Here is a 20,071-nt window from a genome sequence, read left to right as displayed (position 1 = left end):
AGGCGTTATTTATCGCTGATTGTACATCAAAACAATTCGATGGAGTTCTAGTTTGTAGCCCACGTTGTTTTAAAACAGGCACCACCAGCTCGATTACACCATTAACTAAATCTATCTTATCTTATCTATTAGATAAGATAAGACCGTACCCGTTTCTCAAAAGCTTGTAACTTGTAATACAAGCGGATGTCGCTTTTTGACAGCTTTTGTTAGAAAGGGACTTCCACTTGTACCTATTACAAGCTACAAGCTTTTGAGAAACGGGCCCCAGTCCTTCTTAATCAGTATTTACTCACGTGAGCAGAGACCCCGGCCATCGCCTCAGGATCGATGTTCGCTAGGGCGGAGCCTTCCACCTCGGCCAGCAACAGTCCCAAGCGCGACACGTCTCTGGCGCTCCAGCTATACGATTTCCCCAGCGCCTATCAAAATGTAAGCAGCAATCAGTGAGAAAGTGTTTAACCCTTAAATGCATAATGATGTATATATGCATCGTATATTTGATGGTCCGTGGCTCAATATGCAGCTATCCAAAATCACATTTATTACTTTTATACAGCATGACACATCTATTTCAATTTATTAAAAAGTTATACAAAAAATCATGCATTTAAGGGTTAAAATAATATTTTACTTTGCTGAATTTAGCAGGAATTTCTACTTGTACTACTACAATTTTCTTGCGTGTTTTTTTTAAAACTATTAATGCAAATTAAGTAAATATATCTAGGGCACAAATCAAATTATTTTGAAACACTTTTATTTAGCTTGACCCCTATTACAAACTATCTTTGTATATATTTCTGACCCCAACCACAAAAAAAGCCGGCCAAGTGCGAGTCGGACTCGCGTTCCAAGGGTTCCACACATTACACAATTTAAACAATGTATTTTTTATGTGAATGTCTTTAAAAAACCCGTAGGAGTAGGATCAAAAATTAAGTAATTAAGTCCGACTCACGCTTGACTGCACATTTCTAATAGGTTTTCCGGTGATCTATAGGTAAAGATCTATTTTGTGTAGTTTTTCAAAATTTTGACCCAGTAGTTTCGGAGATAAAGGGGGGGGGTGGTCATTTTTTGCCTATTTTCTTGAATAACTTTTAAACTGTTTATCTTAACATTATAAAAAAATATATTTGTGTTTCTCACAATGAGTTATTTCATTTGATATAGTTTGACAAACTTTATTTTTTAATTTTCTCATTTACCCCCCAAAAGTGGCCCCCTGTTAAAAATTAATTTGTTTACGTTATATGTCCATCTTTGGGTCACAAACTTACATATGTGTACCAAATTTCACCTTAATTGGTCCAGTAGTTTCGGAGAAAATAGGCTGTGACAGACGGACGGACAGACAGACAGACAGACAGACAGACGGACGGACGGACGGACAGACAGACAGACAGACAGACAGACGCACGAGTGATCCTATAAGGGTTCCGTTTTTTCCTTTTGAGGAACGGAACCCTAAAAATACTAGAAATTGATTATTATTAAGAAAAAAAGCCCTTTCAAAATTGGTAAAATTTCGCCCCATTGTTTGTTTGGGTGAGTGATGCTTATAGTATAGGTGTAATTGTAACATGGCGACTTCATTTGACAAGACTGATTTTTAGTTTATCAAATGTGTAAAAAGATGGCACTATAAAACCGGAACAGAGGTTACCTGTGTATTTTGTTTTATCTTGACTCAATAGAGAGGATATATTTTATCTTCGCGTGTGAAGCCTTTCTTTGCACTAATCATGTTATACTCATTTATAGATTCCCAGATTGTTAACATAAGTTGCAATATATCATACAAAATATTTATAAACTGTACATATGTTATTTAATAGAAACGTCAGTTCAAACAATCATTCGCATAATGGCCGTCCACCGAAAAGTATTATGTTCTACTTTCGTCTCGGCAGAAATATAAATGTTCTCTGAAAAGTTTATATTTATTCTAACAAGTAACAATATTTTCCAAATCTACTGACATTTGACACTGACTTTAGGTATGTAAGTGTGCGTGAATGCAAGAAATTGCAATATTATGCAGTTCTGAAGACATGTGCCATTCTCAACCAAAAGGGTACTTATTGTCGGTTGTCAATAAGACGCTATTTCCATATAGCTACAATTTGAAATCAACCTTTTGGTTGAAAACGTGACACATAATAATGAAATGAGACACTCTCGGCGCGATTCGGGAAATGAATTAGATTCACTAGATATCAAATAGTAAAGATATGTGACGTTCCACGGCAAAAGGTACCTTATAGCCGTAAGCGCCAATCCAATATTAATTGGAGCGTTAATAATAGCGTAAGCGCCAACCGCCATAAGGTACCTTTACCCGTGGGACGTCACATATCTTGACAATTTCATATCTAGTGATTCTCTAATTCATTTCCCAGATCGCGCCGACTGTTGAGTGTAAGCCTGTTTCGATTTGGACGTACTTAATATTTTTTATTGTTTGCGCCAATAATGACTCTGTTTGTATTTTGGGAGAAACGGTAAAAATTAACAATTTGTGCACACTCACGCCATCTTTTGGCCGATAATCGGCATCCCCTCCCTAGACAACCACCTTAATGTAGTCACACTACTATACTTATAGTACAATCGTATTAGGTCTAACCTCGAAATCCTTCCAAAGTTATGAAATTTGGTATGTATGTTGATTAAAGGTCTCTTTTTCATGTCCACACTATTTGACATTTGGGGACCTTGAGGAATCATAGCCATCTTGGAAAATGTGTACCATCCGGAGGAATTTGCGTTTTACTCTAAATATACGTTCTCTGTGAAAATATGGTGTAAGGCAACAAAGCTTTTAAAATTCTACACAAAAAAGTCCCAGATATCTTTGCGGAAAAAGTACATCTTGTTACAGAAAATAATAGCTGAATCCAGATTTTGCGCTTATACCCTTTCAGGGGATATTCTCTTAATAGGAAACTTGTAGGAATATGAATTCCACTTTTGTCTATACATTTGTACACGTTATACCCCAATATCAACATTTTACTCGACTGCGACTTAAACAGAAAGTAGGGTTATGGGTTTAAATACTGATAATCAGTACACCCTGTAGCTCAAGATACTGGACGGATTTTTTAAAATGATAGATTCCTCTTGCCCTTCGCAACCTGTTTACACTTGTTTTATTAACGAAAAATCAATACAGCCGCCTCAAGACGATGCCGAATATTAAATCATATTTTTACTTCTAGATCCATAATTTGGTTTGCTTACTAATTGACCTATAAGAATTAGAGGCCGGTGTCGATTTTAGTCGCAAAAATGTAAAATTGATAGATTTAGTCCGTGAAATTTTACACCTTTTGTTACCTAATTGAAATGACAAGTACTGGTTTCTATTAGCACGTCTTCTTATCTTACCTTTTATCAGATCAATTTTTTGAAAACAGACTCACTAAATTAGTAATGTTTGCTTTTCTGATGGACGTTTAGGTAAACGCGCATAAAGCACCGATTTTGTCGCTCTTATTTGTAAATTTCGTAAAGTTTGGACTGCTAAACATAGTAATTTTGTATTACACGTATCCTATACTTGACGTTTATCAGACTACATTTTTATTATTATCACTTTAAAGTAGTGTAAATGAAAGTTAGACGAAATCAATTTTCTCCAGAAATTACTTCAAAACAAGTGACAATTTCTCTGAAAATATACTTAATTTCAACGTAATTTTGATACTTAAACAATCTACAACATTTGTTGAAACTCCTCTTATACATAAATTTGTATTATTTACCACCATGATTTTTTGATGAATTTTTAAAAACTGCCCCTTCTCTTCATGCATTACCGGTGACGCACGCTCGCGACCTCATTACTAAAAGGCAAGATGAGAAGACGTGCTAATAGAAATCAATACTTGTTATTTAGATATTACGTAACAAAACGTGTATAAGTTCAACGACTAAATCTATAAATTTTACATTTTTGCTCCAAAATCGACTACGGCCTCTTAAAGTTTTTACTGTTCAAGAATTTCATATAGTTTAAGTTTTGTTAGGAATAAAACAATTTTAAACGTTGCTTTTGGAAATATTTCATTAAATATAATGAAAGTGCGTTTTTGCCAGTAATCAGCCCCCTGTGTACAAATAGACAGCCTTTAAGTACGCAGTGCCCAGCCATCCCATTTTAACGGCTGATTAGTGGGTTCTGAGTTCCGCGATGTCAATGTCCACTGGTCAGCCACAGGCTGACTACTGGGTAGTTACTTATTTCAATCAAATAAAATCATAATAATGTAAATATTTGAAGGTGCTTGGCTAAACGACTTAGATTTCATTTGAAAAAAAAAAAGTTGTGATTCCTATGGTCAGCCTCCCCCGGCTGACTTCTGGGTTTACGAACTTTTCAAAATTGCTGCCATAAACTCAGTAGTCAGCCAAGGGAGGCTGACTATTGAATTTCGTACAAAAAAGTAGTTCCCAATAGTCAGCCGGCTTAAAAATGTTACTTTTATATGGATTTATATTCATTTTTTACTTTTTTCAGGTAGAATAAGTATTAATCGTGTGATTCGGCTGTTAACGACTTATCAAAATACCATGTGACACTCCAAAAAAAATGGCGCATTTCATATGATCCTTCATGTCAGAAGACAGCACTTCTTTGAAGTAGTATTGTGGTTCATGCTAGACATATTTTTTTTTAAATTAAACTATTTTTCAATTAATAGTTTATCAATCTATAATATCACCTACTTTTGACATGAAAAGTAGAAAAGGTTTGATAATTACAGCCAAAAATAAGCAAGAAAGGCTGACCACTAGTGCATGGCGGAGCACTGGTGCCTTTACCCTACAAGTTTACTAAAATAAATGAAGGAAAAATATTTAGGACTTAAAAATGAGACTGCAAAAACAGATTGTAGGTTTTAAATGTGGTTTAAACAATAGTGACAGTAATGAAATTTGACACCTACAATTTCAGGGATCCCTGTTTGCGTGTCATAAAATTGGAGCTTCGGGGACCACGGGGATCAAACGCCATCTTGAAAAGTATAAGTTTTTTTTGGTTTTTCTTTTTTTCTCGGAATATCTGGGTTTAATGTGAATACTGTGTATGGCGAAACAAAAGGGACCTTTAATTAACATACATACCAAATTTCATAACTTTGGAAGGATTTCGAGGTTAGACCTAATCCGATTGTACTATTATATGTAGCAATAATTATGAACTGAAATAGATGTGATATAATTAAAGATAAATTGACGAAGCCCTCCCAGTGCCGAAGGGCTGATTTTTTCTTTAATATTTGACATCTATTTCAGTTTATATTTAGGGATCAAACGTAAACTTAGGTAACTAGAGATTAACGCAAAGAAAGGAAGTAAAAGAACAAGCAATGAACCAGCGACACGCGTCACTCTTGTGGAAGGACCCCGACATACTTTTTAACTTGATGAGTTGTTTAATTATATATATATTTTCCATATCGTATCTTGTGTAAAACGTAATGTAAAATATCCGAACTACTTACTATTGTGGTAAAAATAAACTCTTTTTTTTTCGTTTTACTGTGTCCGTTGGAACACTATCTTTATAAATACTTAGTAGTTGTTGGTTTTACAAGGGGGCAAAGTTGTTGTTTAACCGCTTGTGATAATATTGATACCCGAGCAAGCGAAAGATTCTGAAATTAAAAGCGTAGCGGGTGGTTCGAAAAGTTGAATCTTAAGCGTTGCGAGGGTTTCAAGGCAAGCTGGTGTGGTGATAATATATCTGTAAAGGTAGACTTAATTACATGTAATAAACTTATTACCTGAGTTCTGGTCATCATGTTCAAGTAGAATCGCTTCTGGAGGGGGTCACAAGCTCGTATGTGATAAAACACCTTAAATCGGTAGATCCAGTTAGTGTGTTACACACAGCATAAGTGACGCATTAACAGCAACGTCATACATAAAGTAAAATACATTAAAGGGCCGCTTGCACCATCCCACTAACCCGGGGTTAAGCGGTTAAACCGTTAACCAGTGTCAACTTGTACTGGTAACCAATGTTAACTCCAGGTTTTACCGGTTAACCCCGGGTTAGTGGAATGGTGTAAGTGGCGCTAACAGCGGTCAAATTGACATGCCTTATTTTTAGCTGTATTTTTGGGATATTATTTTTTATGGTATTATCGTTTTAAGTTGTTGCGAATTTCATGACTTTCATGTACCTACTTTAACAATACTAAGCAACTTTTGTCAAAAACAGGAAACACTGAAAAAAGTTCGAAATTTTTGCAGTTTGCGCAAGTTAGGCAGGGAGCACAACTTTTTTTGCTTGCAAGACATAGTTTCATAATATAATTCCTCCGAGGACTCCAAACAACATTACTAAAAACGCAACACTATTGTATTTTAGTTTTTTTTTTGTAAGATTTGACTGCTGTATTTAGGTAGCCAGCAGTTTCTACTAAAATGTCTAAACAAAAAGTAACAAAAAAACAATAAAAGTAGAATACATTATATTATAAAAAAAATATTTAATACGAAAGACCTATTTCCAATAATATGCATGCATCGCTAATTAACTATTTATAAAAATCTTCTTATTGCGTTTACTTACCTAATATACTTTATATAATTTTGATGAAAGTTGTCAGTACTTATTTAATTATAAAATACCTGTTTAACACTACTTTAAAATGTTGAACTCAAATACATAGTTAATGCGAGAAAACGAGTTATGGGGCCCACTGACGACATCGGCCTGTCAGTTGTTCGCAACTGACAAATTTTTATTCTAACTGACAGGCCGATATCTTCGGGCGGACTGGTAATCAGTGGGCCCCTTAACAAACACAAGTTACAAGACTTCATTTTGCAAAAATGACCTTAGTGATTTGAAATTTATGAATATACCAAAAGAAGGAAAAAAGGTTAACACAAATCCGTTAACACGTGTTGTCTGTTTTGCATTAAGTTAACTTATTACAGTAATGGGGAGAACGCGTAGTAAAATTTCAATAATGTCTTAAGAGAGGTTAACTCATTATTGCGGAAATCACATTCCATTAGTTCTGTTTTACCAGAAGCGCTTTGAAGGTAAGTGTTGCTAAAAACTGTATTTATAATATATGTAATTTTACGAATTTTGTGCACAAATCTGTAAATTGTTGCAGTCTTCAAGTAGTAAGTACTAATGCTAATCGAAATAAAGTATTTATCAAGCGTAATCACACTAGTCAAGCGTAATCACACTAGTTTTTACGTTTGCAGAAAAGAAATTAAACAAAACCGCAAATTGCTGTAGTTTTTCTTAGCAATTCATTTTAAATGCCAAGTTCAACAATTTGAATGTATGTACATTCGTAAAATAATGTTATTTTTGTAATTATAATGATTTTAAATAACTAGTTAGACTTGAATCATTCTTGCAAATCGAAAAAAATCTCATACCAATGCATTATAAGCCTTGATTGATTATTGCAAAACAAAATTTATATTAAGTTAGTATTAAACAACAACACTTTATGTGCTATAACTTATGTGTTAGATGTAGGCGTGAAGATGGGGTCTCTGTAACGGAAATTGAAGAGTGTGGACTAGTTCCATACCCCGATGCGTACCATCCGCCGCTTCAGATCTCTGTTCCTCTTGTTGATACCAAGAATGATACTGCGAAGCTACAACCAAGCAAGTTGACTCGAGACTTGATTGGAATTACCCCAAAGGAAATTATACACTCCTATGCGAACTGATTTCTAAAGTGTCCTGGGAAGAGGTTCTTGCAAGTCGCGATGTCAACACTGCAATAGAGCGCTTTTATAATATAATTTACAGCATTTTCGACATTTGCATACCTAGGAAAGTAAGATATAATAAAGCGTGTAGACGTTGTCCAATATGGTTTTCAGCAGACTTAATAAAGGACATTAGGCGTAAAGCACATCTTCACCGCGAGTGGAAACGTACAGGAGACAGTGCGGTATATGACGATTTCTCTAGGCTAAGGGCAGTTGTAAAGTCAAAAACGTCAATAGCCTACGAGAACTATGTCCGTCGTATCCAAAAGAAGATAACTTCTGAACCTAGGGCTTTCTGGCAACACGTGAGCAGTCTTAAAGCCAAAGGGGGATTTGAATCGCAGGTCAGTTATTGAGGGAAAGATGTACGACGGGGCCGAAGCAGCCCAAGCATTCTCAAACTTTTTTTCAAGTGTTTTTCTTCCGTCCGAACCTCTCCTTGACTATAAAAAAATCACCAGCAATGACTCAACACGTAACGCAAATTATATAAACATAAATGAAATATCCCTTGATGATTTACAAACTGGCATAACTCATTTAAAACCTCAGAGCTCCCCTGGCCCTGATGGTATACCTGCATATGTCATCAAGGGGTGCAAAGAATGGCTAACCGGGCCGCTACTTCATATTTTCAACTTGGTCCTTAGTTCTGGCGAGTATCCGTATCAGTGGAAGGTTACGCGTGTACGCCCTATCCCAAAATCAAGTGAAACGTCCAAGGTTGAGAATTACCGTCCTATAGCCATTCTATCTTCAATCGCCAGTGTTTGAGTCAGTAATAAATAGACTTGTTGCCCCTCAAATAAAACCTTACATGTGCGATTCTCAACACGGTTTCAGGGCTAAGCGATCTGTGGAAACAAACCTTCTAACTCTGGTTGACTCCGTATCCGAGCATTTAGATAAGGGAATACAAGTTGACGTGCTGTACTTTGACTTTAAGAAGGCTTTCGATCGTGTGGACATACTCTTGAGCAAGTTGTGTAGCGTTGGCTTCTCGCCAAAACTGCTCCGGTTGTGTGCCAGTTATCTGCGCGATCGACAGCAGTACGTACAGCATGGATGCTTCGTGTCCAAACCCTACCATACACGTTCCGGAGTCAGTCAGGGTTCAATTTTAGGCCCGTTGTTCTTTAGTATAATGATAGCTGACTTAGCCTTAATCCCCAAGCACGCTAGATGCTTATTATATGCTGACGCCCTAAAGCTCATCTATGGAGTGCAGCAATCATCGGATTGTGCATCTTTGCAAAAGGACATAGATCGCCTTCATCAGTGGAGCATTAACATTAAGCTCCTTTTTAATACCTCAAAGTGCTCCGTGATGACTTTTAGCCGTGCCAATAGTACCTTAGTCGCTCAATACCTGCTAGGTCCTGATCCCTTGGATCGTGTTGACTCTATTCGTGACTTGGGTGTCATCCAGCACATGAAAGCGTTGGCCATTAACTGCTATCAGAGGTTAGGCTTTGTCGTTCGTAATGCGCGTGATTTCGATGACGTCAGGGCTATTAAGTTAGTGTACACTGCGTTAGTCCGGAGCAAACTTGAGGCCGCATCGGTCGTTTGGAACCCGCATGAGGACAAATACATCTTGCTTTTGGAAAAAATCCAGAAAGCCTTTCTGAGATTTTTGTACAAAAAGATTTACAGGTACTACCCATATATGTACCCATCAAAGTTCCTCCTTGGCGTTTTAGGGTTTAATTCCTTAGAAGTAAGACGCAACTACGGGCTCTTGACCTCTGCCTGTAATATTCTGCGAGGAAACTCGGACTGCCTTGAACTGGTTGCACAAGTTGTACGCGTGTTCGTCCCTTCTATGGCTAAGGCCCAATTTAATTTCCGACCGCGAAGTCGTCACTTATTAGCTGTGCCAAAAACACGCACTATGTCCCACGGCAAATCACCACTAGTCCGCGCTCTTCAATATATTAACGCGCTCCTCGCATCAGCACCGGAATGTTATGTATTTGCAAGTAGTTGGATGGATCTGTTTAAAGAGTGCATGAAGTTCTGTGAGAGGATGGATAAACGTGAATCTTCTGTTTTGTATTAGTTTTTCATTTTTGCATTTGTACCTACTGTTTGTCCTCTACTTAAGACCGTATAATGTACCTTGTATGTATGATACTGTCTGTTTTAAATTTCACAGTGTATTAGTTCGCTGTAATGCTGTGTAATTTTTTGCATCAATAAAATAAAATAAAAATAACATGTTGATTAAAAGTTCAAAGGCACATTTACACAATTAGCAAAACTGTGTTAAGTATATTGACATGTTCTTGAGAAAGTTTCACGTCATTATTCAATTCGCAATAAACAAAAAGGGGATTATTGCGACAAATTTAAATTGATTTCGAATATTATAATTATAAATCACTAGTATTCATTGTATTTAAACTGACAAATACAACAGTTTAAACAAAATCTTAAATTTTTAGAAGAAACACTCAAAAACCACGGAAAAATCTTTAGACGCCATTTTCTCAAAATGGTGCATATGATTTATTGAGAATAAGAGCATTACATCGATTGTATGGCGGCGGCTAGGTTCGTGTGACTCTTAAGTATTAGTTAAGTAGGTAAGGTGAACGCAGCTATCAACGACCCATCGAAATCTGCAGGTAAGGTCCCTTTTGTTTCGTTTCAAAATCTGCAGGTATTACCGATTTATTTAAGTAATTAGATAGGTTTTTGTTGCCAGAACCATTTCAGCGGTAGGTAGATAAACTTTCACAAGCGTTTGTTCCTTGGGTATCGGGTAGTTTAACGTTATTTTGAGTGGTAGTTCGAAAAAAAGATAAAATATGCAAAACATGGATGGCGTGGACGCAGGGTTTGTCATACTGGCGCTTGTACTTTCAAGTAAGAACGTGATTTTTCTGTTTAAGACATTTATTAAAATAATTGACTACTGTACTTTACTTTTTATTGCTAAATGTATTCATTCAATTGTAAATTCTTGTTTTTACATCACAATTTATCTAAAAAAAGACTTTTAAAACCATAAAACTTTAAATTAAAATAGGACGGTGATAGCTTCACCACTTTTGGTTGCAGCAGCTATCAACGATCCGTAAGTCGGTAACGGCCACAACGTAATGTTTAGTTTTTCATTCTTTTATATTATTATAACATACCAACACAAGTATTTTTATGGACCCGTTTAAACTCAAACAATTAGTATTTTTAAAAATCTATTACCGACATACACATTATTATCTAGTTTTCAAATTTTAGCGTTGTATAATTACCCACAAATATGATATTTTTGGAGCACCGATGTTGTGTAGTACAAGATTCATGTGAAACTTTTTATTACTTGAAACTGCGTACATATGCTTATATTTTTTTATGTTATATAATTACAAACTGGTTTGTACTTACAAGGTCAATTAAATAAAACTGATATATTTTTTATGAGTCGGTAATGCATCTTCTGTTCGTACTTACATATTTTATCACCGACTCATAGAAATCGGTAATAGCAACCATAAGAAGCTATTACCGATCGTAGATATATAGATAATTTCATTTCATACTTACTTTTGTGACATGACAAGTACCTATTATTATAAATACACACACTCAAACTGACCCAGATCAATCGCTCCAAACTAAGCAAAGCATGAAAGTTCCTAGAAAATTCTGGAAAATTTTTATTCATATTGGAAATAGAAAATTTCAATCTCCCTATAAAAATAGTAGAAATATTCTAATTAATCCACTATGGAAACTGTCACCACACCAGCTTAGGTATATACGTCTCACTGCTGGGCACATACCTTCTCTTATCGCGATCGGTAATAGCTGCTTAAAAATCGTTAATAACTTCACAGCCATTATTATGGGTCGGCAATAGCAACAATCGACTCAGTAACTTTAAAATATATTCTTTACATCATAATCCTTTATTTAGGTACAGGTAACTTAGTAATTACCTTTTATAAACATAATATTAGCATATGAAAATCGAAAAGTATATTTGAGGGCATCCTGTATACTTAAAAACTATGGTCGATTCTAAAATTGCCTTAAGGGGGTCGTTAATACCTGCAGTTACCTTATATAATTTCGTGTAAGTCATTTTCATTTTAATATTATTTAAGTACCTTCTGGTAAAAACACTAAAATTTCCGCGAATGGGTTATCGTTATCAAGGAGAATTTAAAATGGTATCATTGACTTTATGAGATGCCCCACACTCGCGTGTCCTGAGCCTGCGCGTCGGAGCGTCGGCGACTCGGCGTCCATATCAACTGGCTGTTGCTCGACGCAACGTTGACGTTGACGCAACTGGGTTGGGTGCCTAATAGCAGTAATAGCCAAAATGTCAATCATTTGCCACATAGCGAACGATACGCGGTAATCTCTCTCTATCACTCTTCCATAATAGTGTATCAGAGACAGTTGCGTTTCGTTCCCTACGAAGCGTAAACGATTGGCATCAGGGCGCTCATATTGAAGACGCTAGTTGGCCCTAAAAGGTTCTCGGACGACGAAGCTAGAATATACCTGGAGTTCTATAATAAGCTATTCGCTACTATCTAATTTACCGAAACTAGTGATATACCTGGTGTTCCAACTTAAGTTATTCTGCGCCATCTTAATATTTACCGAAAATAGTGAAATACCCCGAGGTCCAACTTAAGGTACTCGGCGCCATCTAATTTACCGAAACTAATGATATATCTGGTGTTCCAACTAAAGGTATTCAACCCCATCTAATTTACCGAAACTAGTGAAATACCTGGTGTTCCAGCTTAAGGTATTCGGCGCCATCTAATTTACCTGGTGTTCCAACTTAAGGTATTCGGCGCCATCTAATTTACCGAAACTAGTGATATACCTGGTGTTCCAACTTAAGTTATTCTGCGCCATCTTAATATTTACCGAAAATAGTGAAATACCCCGAGGTCCAACTTAAGGTACTCGGCGCCATCTAATTTACCGAAACTAATGATATATCTGGTGTTCCAACTAAAGGTATTACACCCCATCTAATTTACCGAAACTAGTGAAATACCTGGTGTTCCAACTTAAGGTATTCTGCGCCATCTAAGTTACCGAAAATAGTGATATACCTGATGTTCCAGCTTAAGGTATTCGGCGCCATCTAATTTACCTGGTGTTCCAACTTAAGGTATTCGGCGCCATCTAATTTCCTCATAAAAGTCATAGGCACTCCACATAGTAGGTTGTTCATGTTATTTAAAGATGTTATTTTACGCCAATTCGGGTTAATTTTGATATATTTACTTGCCACAACGCCCACCTAAAAATACTAATTATAACTATTAAATTAAAAATTTAAAAAACCCCTACAAAAAAATTCATCATTTTGGAAAAGATCTGATACTCTTCAAACTGCTGGGTAGATTTCTATCAAACATAGCTAAGAACCACCGCAATGAAACTCGCTTTCACTTTAAAAAAAACCGCATCGAAATCTGTCCATCCGTTGGAGAGCTACGATGCCACAGACAGACGCACAGACGGGGTTCCATGTAGCGTCATTACAGAAGAAACCCATTTTAAGCGAATCAGACTAGGTAGGTACTCGTCGTTATATCTAGTGTCAAGACAAAATGCGATTAATCTATTTAAAACCACGTCATCTTCCTCGCGTTGTCCCGGCATTTTGCCACAGCTCATGGGAGCCTGGGGAATTGGCGTAGGTACTAGTTTTTACGAAAGCGACTGCCATCTAACCTTCCAACCCAGAGGTTAAACTAGGCCTTATTAGTCCTGGCGAGGTTGCGGAAGAGTACTTCGGCGTTCCTGTGGCCTCGCCAAAGAGGGGGTTTAGTGGGTAAACCATGGGTCTCATTAGCCTAGGAGTCCCACATGACCCGCACAGGGGTCCCTTTGTTTGGCATAATTATTGAAAGTCATAATATTATACTTACTTTACTCTTTGGTCATAATGTAATGATTGTCATATTATCATTAGTCATAATTCTGGAACCGTTAACTTTTCAGGATTTTCCTCAGGATATCCTATAGATAGGTTAGGTTAGGTTAGGTTTGTTTTATGGCAATCCTGAAAAGTTACGCGTTTCTGAGAAAAACCAAATTATGACTAACGAAAATGTGGACAAACAATACATTATGACTTAAAACTACATAGGAAACAATAGAGACCCCCATCCCAGGCCTATCCCCGCAAAAAAAGGCCTTATTAGTCCGGTTTCCTCACGATGTTTTCCTTTACCGAAAAGCGACTGTAAAAAACCTTAAAATATAAAATATCAGTCTTAGCACAATCTGATTGAGTCTAACCTCGAAATCCTTCCAAAGATATGAAATTTGGTATGTATATTAATTAAAGGTTACTGATTACAACCCATAACCCTACTTTCTGCTTAAGTCGCAGTCGAGTAAAATGTTAATATTGGGGTATAACGTGTACAAATGTATAGACAAAAGTGGAAATTATATTCCTACAAGTTTCCTATTAAGAGAATATCCCCTGAAAGGTATAATAGTACTATGCCTTATGGTAAACGGTCTAAGAGATAGTTCAGATCCGGAAACCGCTACCAATTTTTAGTATGTTGTTGGGCATGGTACTGCGTCTCCAAAACTGCCGGGAGACAGCGGCGCCGACCATCTACTTCAGCGGAATGACGTCATCAAAATGACTCCCGCCTCGTTGCGAATATTGCATTTTGCACCCAAACTATGCATTGCACATACAAGTGTGGGGTATTAAACGAAAGCCAATGAAATATTATATATTTCAGTAATGTACCAAAATATACAATAGTTTAAGAGAAATTTAAAAATAAATAAAAATGATGAAAAAAACTTTCGATTATTTTTGTTTTTCAACCAAACCAAAAGTCGGACGTTAAAGCAATGTACTACAAAATTAAAGCTGATGTCTCAAGCCATACACTGGTATCAAAATACTCAAAATCAGACCAAAAATGTAAAAATTATGCATCAAAATGTAGGTATTTGCTAGAACAAATGCATTAAAGTTAAAAAAATCGAAATTGGTCATTTTCAGGATAATCCGCATAAGCTTCTAGTATGTTATTAGCAATATAAAAAGGATTATAAAACTGCTGGGAGACAATCTCTATACTGCCTGAGTAACAAATAATGGCGTCATACATGTGACCGCTGCCGAAATTTGCAAAATCTAAATTATTACTATACCATAAGTCATACATACACGCTATATCAAACGAAAGGTTATTAATTATATTATGATTCGTTAATACATCATTTATAAAAACAATGTATATTTTAGGAGTTACAAACAAAGAAAATCCACTTTTTTTGAGAAAAGTTCGTGTATATATATTTTATAGCTCAACTAAAAACGTTATAAAAACGTTGCGTCTAATATAAAAGAAACCAGTTATTCAACTATACGTCACAGCTAAAATTTTTAATTTCTGATAAAAACTGTGGAAGTTGTACAAAAAAAAATCTAAAGCGCGCCAACAATTCTACCTTAATGCGCTCATATTATGCAAAGAATAGTTCAAATTATGGGGTATTAAATAAAAGAACATTACATAAAATACACGAAAACGACATTTTGGAGTGAAATTATAATTTATAAAATGAATTTGAAAATAAAAAAATAAAAAAAATATTGACAAAAGCAAGTACAAAATAGGTGTTGAAGTCCCTGACTTCTGAGCTAGGTATAAAAAACCTGTTACAGAAGTCAGAGTCCTCTCCCAGACAATAGAAATAGGCAGAATTTGCTGTCTACGTGTAATGTATTGTTTACATGGAACTACTGAACTGATTTTGATAAATGAGGCGTCAATTCATTCGCCTTTGTAGCCCAGGTGCACAAAACTTAAATTTTAATCGACTTTCAAAGGAGGAGATTAGGTACGAAACGAAACCTTTGTTTTGCTTATTTATCAAATAAATTCATTTTATAAATTATAATTCCACTCCAAAATATCGTTTTCATGTGTTTTATGTAATGTTCTTTCATTTAATGCCCGATAATTAGGACTATTCTTTGCATAATATGAGCGCATTAAGGTAGAATTGTTGGCGCGCTTTAGTTTTTTTTGTACAACTTCCACAGTTATTATCAGAAATTAAGAATTTAAGCTGTGACGTATAGTTGAATAACTGGTTTCTTTTATATTAGACGCAACGTTTTTATAACGTTTTTAGTTGAGCTATAAAATATATATGAACGAACTTTTCCCAAAAAAGTGGTTTTTCTTTGTTTGTAGCTCCTATAATATACATTGTTTTTATAAATATTGTATTAACGAATCAAAATATATTTAATAACCTTTCGTTTGATATAGCACACGTGTATGTATGACTCATAGTGTAGTTATAATTTAGATTTTGCAAATTTAGGCTTCGGTCACATGTATGACGTCATTATTTGTTACTCAGGCAGTATAGAGATTGTCTCCCAGCAGTTTTATGATCCTTTTTATATTGCTAATAACATACTAGAAGCTTATGCGGATTATCCTGAAAATGACCAATTTCGATTTTTTTAACTTTAATGCATTTGTTCTAGCAAATACCTACATTTTGATGCATAATTTTTACATTTTTGGTCTGATTTTAATTATTTTGATACCAGTGTATGGCTTGAGACATCAGCTTTAATTTTGTAGTACATTGCTTTATCGTCCGACTTTTGGTTTGGTTGAAAAACTAAAATAACTTTTTTTTTCATCATTTTTATTTATTTTTAAATTTCTCTTAAACTATTGTATATTTTGGTACATAGTGTATTAGTGAAATATATAATATTTTATTGGCTTTCGTTTAATACCCCACACGTGTATGTGCAATGGATAGTTTGGGTGCAAAATGCAATATTCGCAACGAGGCGGGAGTCATTTTGATGACGTCATTCCGCTGAAGTAGATGGACGGCGCCGCTGTCTCCCGGCAGTTTTGTAGACCCAGTACCATGCCCAACAACATACTAAAATTTGGTAGCGGTTTCCGGATCTGAACTATATTCCCATAAGGCAGTGCACTATAAGCGCTAAATCTGATAGAATCTAGAATTTAATAAGCTTTAATGTTGCCTTATACCATATTTTCATAGAGAACGTATAATAATAATAATAATAAAATGCTTTATTGTGCACACTACATGAAAAAAAAAGATACAGACATTGAGAAAAGATATAAATTGGTAGGTAACAACAGGCGGACTTATCGCTAAACAGCGATCTCTTCCAGCCAACCGTACATTTACAGTAAAACGCAAATTTCTCCAGGATGGTACACATTTTCCAAGATGGCTGCGATTCCTCGAGGTCCCCAAATGTCAAATAGTGTGGACATGAAAAAGAGACCTTTAATTAACATACATACCAAATTTCATATGTTTTGAAGGATTTCGAGGTTAGACTTAATTCGATTGTGCTATCTGGTATATTATGTCAGTTTTGACACTGTCAGTGACTCATGGTACGGGTACCTACTAGTTATTTGTTTTGGGTATAAGGGGGTAAAGTTGTTGTTTAACCCTTCGTGCTAAAATTGATACCCGAGCAAGTGATAGATTTCGAAAGTGAACCAGCCACTACGCTCGTGGTTCGAAAAGTGGAATCTTGAGCGTTGCGAGGGTTTCAAGACGCGAGGGTTGAACAAAGTTTGCTCCCGAGTGAAACCGAAAAATTTTCACTACGTCAACGCGAGGAAAATACTAACTGTAGCAAATTTTAAAGTGCACAAAAAGTGAGAAGCTATTTTTTTTATTAAATTAGATTAGACGAAATGTGATTTCAGCGTTTTGGAAATTCATGTTCTTTCGTGAAAATGCGATTGAAAGTTTGTATCGGGTTCGAACGTTTTAGGATTTGAAACTTCTTAGCGCCAGTTGCACCATTCCACTAACCCGAGGTTAACCAGTTAAACCTGGAGTGGCTGGAGTTATCATGGTTACCAAGTACAATATGACACCGCCTAACCTCGGGTTGCCGGCCGAATAGGTTCAAACGTTGTATTCGAACATAATGAATTAATGACATACTTTTCACACTTGTAATATAATGTACTATTTTTAAGAGAGGTACCAAATATGTACTTGAAACTTCGTAGAAAGGCATTGTACCTAACGGATAAATTAGTTATTAGTTCTGCTATCTTTTGCTGCACAATATTCAATGGTCATCAGAATATACAATAACTAACATAAAAATCTGCGTGCACGAAGGCGACGCCAGTAGCTAGTTTAAGCATACCTATATATAGCCTATATTTTTCGTACGTTCTACCTTTTTTTTTACATTGTCCTCATAGGTATAACCATTTACTGAGTGCCACCTAGTCTAGTCCATCTACTACTGGGCCTTACTGTTCGCACGCGTCGCGTCGCGTCGCGGAGTGTGCCATGTGGCGTCCGTGACACAAGCTGAGTAAGGATCATTTAGCGCAGTGCCACCTAGTCTAGTCCATCTACTACTGGGCCTTACTGTTCGCACGCGTCGCGTCGCGGAGTGTGCCATGTGGCGTCCGTGACACAAGCTGAGTAAGGATCATTTAGCGCAGTGCCACCTAGTCTAGTCCATCTACTACTGGGCCTTACTGTTCGCACGCGTCGCGTCGCGGAGTGTGCCATGTGGCGTCCGTGACACAAGCTGAGTAAGGATCATTTAGCGCAACTTCATTTGTAATTGTTCATGTGTAATTATTTTTAGTTTTAGTTTTATGTAATACTAGCTGTGCCCGCGGCTTCGCCTGCGTGGAATTCGGTCTGAGTCAGTAAGCGGCTAATTCACCCCTAATTTATCTCCCTGTCCCCTGGAGACGGAACTTAAAGTAAAGTGACAAATGGGTACGCTAGACTCTAGAGGACTGTAGTCCAGATAAAATATTTTACAATTAGGTACCTACCACCAAAGATAGATATAACTCCGTAATAGATGGATACAGTCTAAGGAAAAAACGTGCCTCGAAAATCACGAAAATTTGATTCTCGATCAGATGTCGCTACTACCTTTTGCCTACTCTCGTATAGAGGGCGTTAACGGTTTCGTTTGTTATTATTTAACAATTTTAACGCATATCAGTGAAAGAACATGGGTCAAAATAATAAAAATAATTAATGCAAATAAAATAAAAAACATTTATCCATATTTAAATACATTTTATCGTATTTTTATAAATCTTCATTTTTAGTTTTAAAGTGTGTCGATAGATGGCAGTGAATTTAGTGTGGTTACAAAATTTACTATGACAGTACCGCTCTATAATATTACATTCTCTTTGCTACCACTAAATAAAATTACACTCCAAAATGTTTTTTTTTTTGCCCTTATTCAAATTTTTGACGTGAATTAAACGGCATTGAGTAGTAGGTGTATATCGAACGATACAGTACCATTTTTGTATTTTTACGTCCTTGACTGTACCTATCCAAATCGGGTACACTACATATTTCCGAAAAAAAATTATTCCGAATTTTAGAATGTCGAATTTTATCATTCCGATTTTTAAATGCTCGACCCATCAAAATTCCGACTGTCATAATTACGAATGATGAAAATCACGAAGATTTATATTTCCGAAAACCCAAAAAGCCGAATTTTGTAAATTCCGAACTACATAATTCCGACTATAACAATTCCGATGGTGGCAAACACCGAATTTTACATTTACGATTTTCAAAATTGGCAACAGTTCGTTTTCTTGGGGGTCGCAGTTCTAACCTAACCTAACCCACTTTTCTGGCAACAGTTCGTTTTCTTGGGGGTCGCAATTCTAACCTAACCTAACCCACTTCTGGCAACAGTTCGTTTTCTTGGGGGTCGCAGTTCTAACCTAACCTAACCCACTTCTAGCAACAGTTCGGGTTCGCAGTTCTGTCTAATTTATTTATGCCGAATTTTTATGCCAAAAATATTTTATGCCGAATTTAACATGACGCGGCACGACAGGTACCCGTAATAATTACTAAAACGTGAGTCTTCATTTGAATATCACGGACTTCATTTTTCCAATCTTGTAAAAAACCGAATTTCTGAATACCGAATTATTTTATTTCCGATCGGACAATGATTTTTCGGAATTTAGGAATTCGGAAAAAAAATATTTACGGAAAAGTGTAAAATCGGAACTTTAAGCTTTCTGTCAAGTGACAATCGGATTGAAAGTTTTCGGAAATAGCACATTCGTGCTTTTATTCCATCGTATTTTTAAAAATCGTAATTTTGATATTTCGGACTTATAAATAATCGGAATTATGAAAGTCGTGGTTATAAAAATCGGAAAAACGTATTTCGGAATATTTGGGTGTTCCCATCAAAATCATGTCATCCAAATCGGTCC

General features: G+C 36.1%; 1 protein-coding gene across 1 annotated transcript in view; it reads right to left on the bottom strand.

Moving 5' to 3' along the window:
• The window catches only part of LOC134754880 (uncharacterized), a 42,609-nt gene that overhangs the window by 268 nt on the left and 22,270 nt on the right, over positions 1–20,071 (bottom strand). The window contains exons 7-9 of the mRNA XM_063691339.1: positions 12,904–13,053; positions 5,799–5,870; positions 297–422 (exon numbers count right to left, since the gene is read on the bottom strand). Coding sequence (XP_063547409.1) covers positions 297–422; positions 5,799–5,870; positions 12,904–13,053 — 348 coding nt within the window. The remainder of the gene's footprint in view (positions 1–296; positions 423–5,798; positions 5,871–12,903; positions 13,054–20,071) is intronic.

This window comes from Cydia strobilella, chromosome Z (genome assembly GCF_947568885.1).
Source record: "Cydia strobilella chromosome Z, ilCydStro3.1, whole genome shotgun sequence".
Classification (NCBI taxonomy): Eukaryota; Metazoa; Arthropoda; class Insecta; order Lepidoptera; family Tortricidae; genus Cydia; species Cydia strobilella.
Note: the sequence above shows the minus strand (reverse complement) of the source record. Positions and strands in the feature narration are given on the sequence as shown.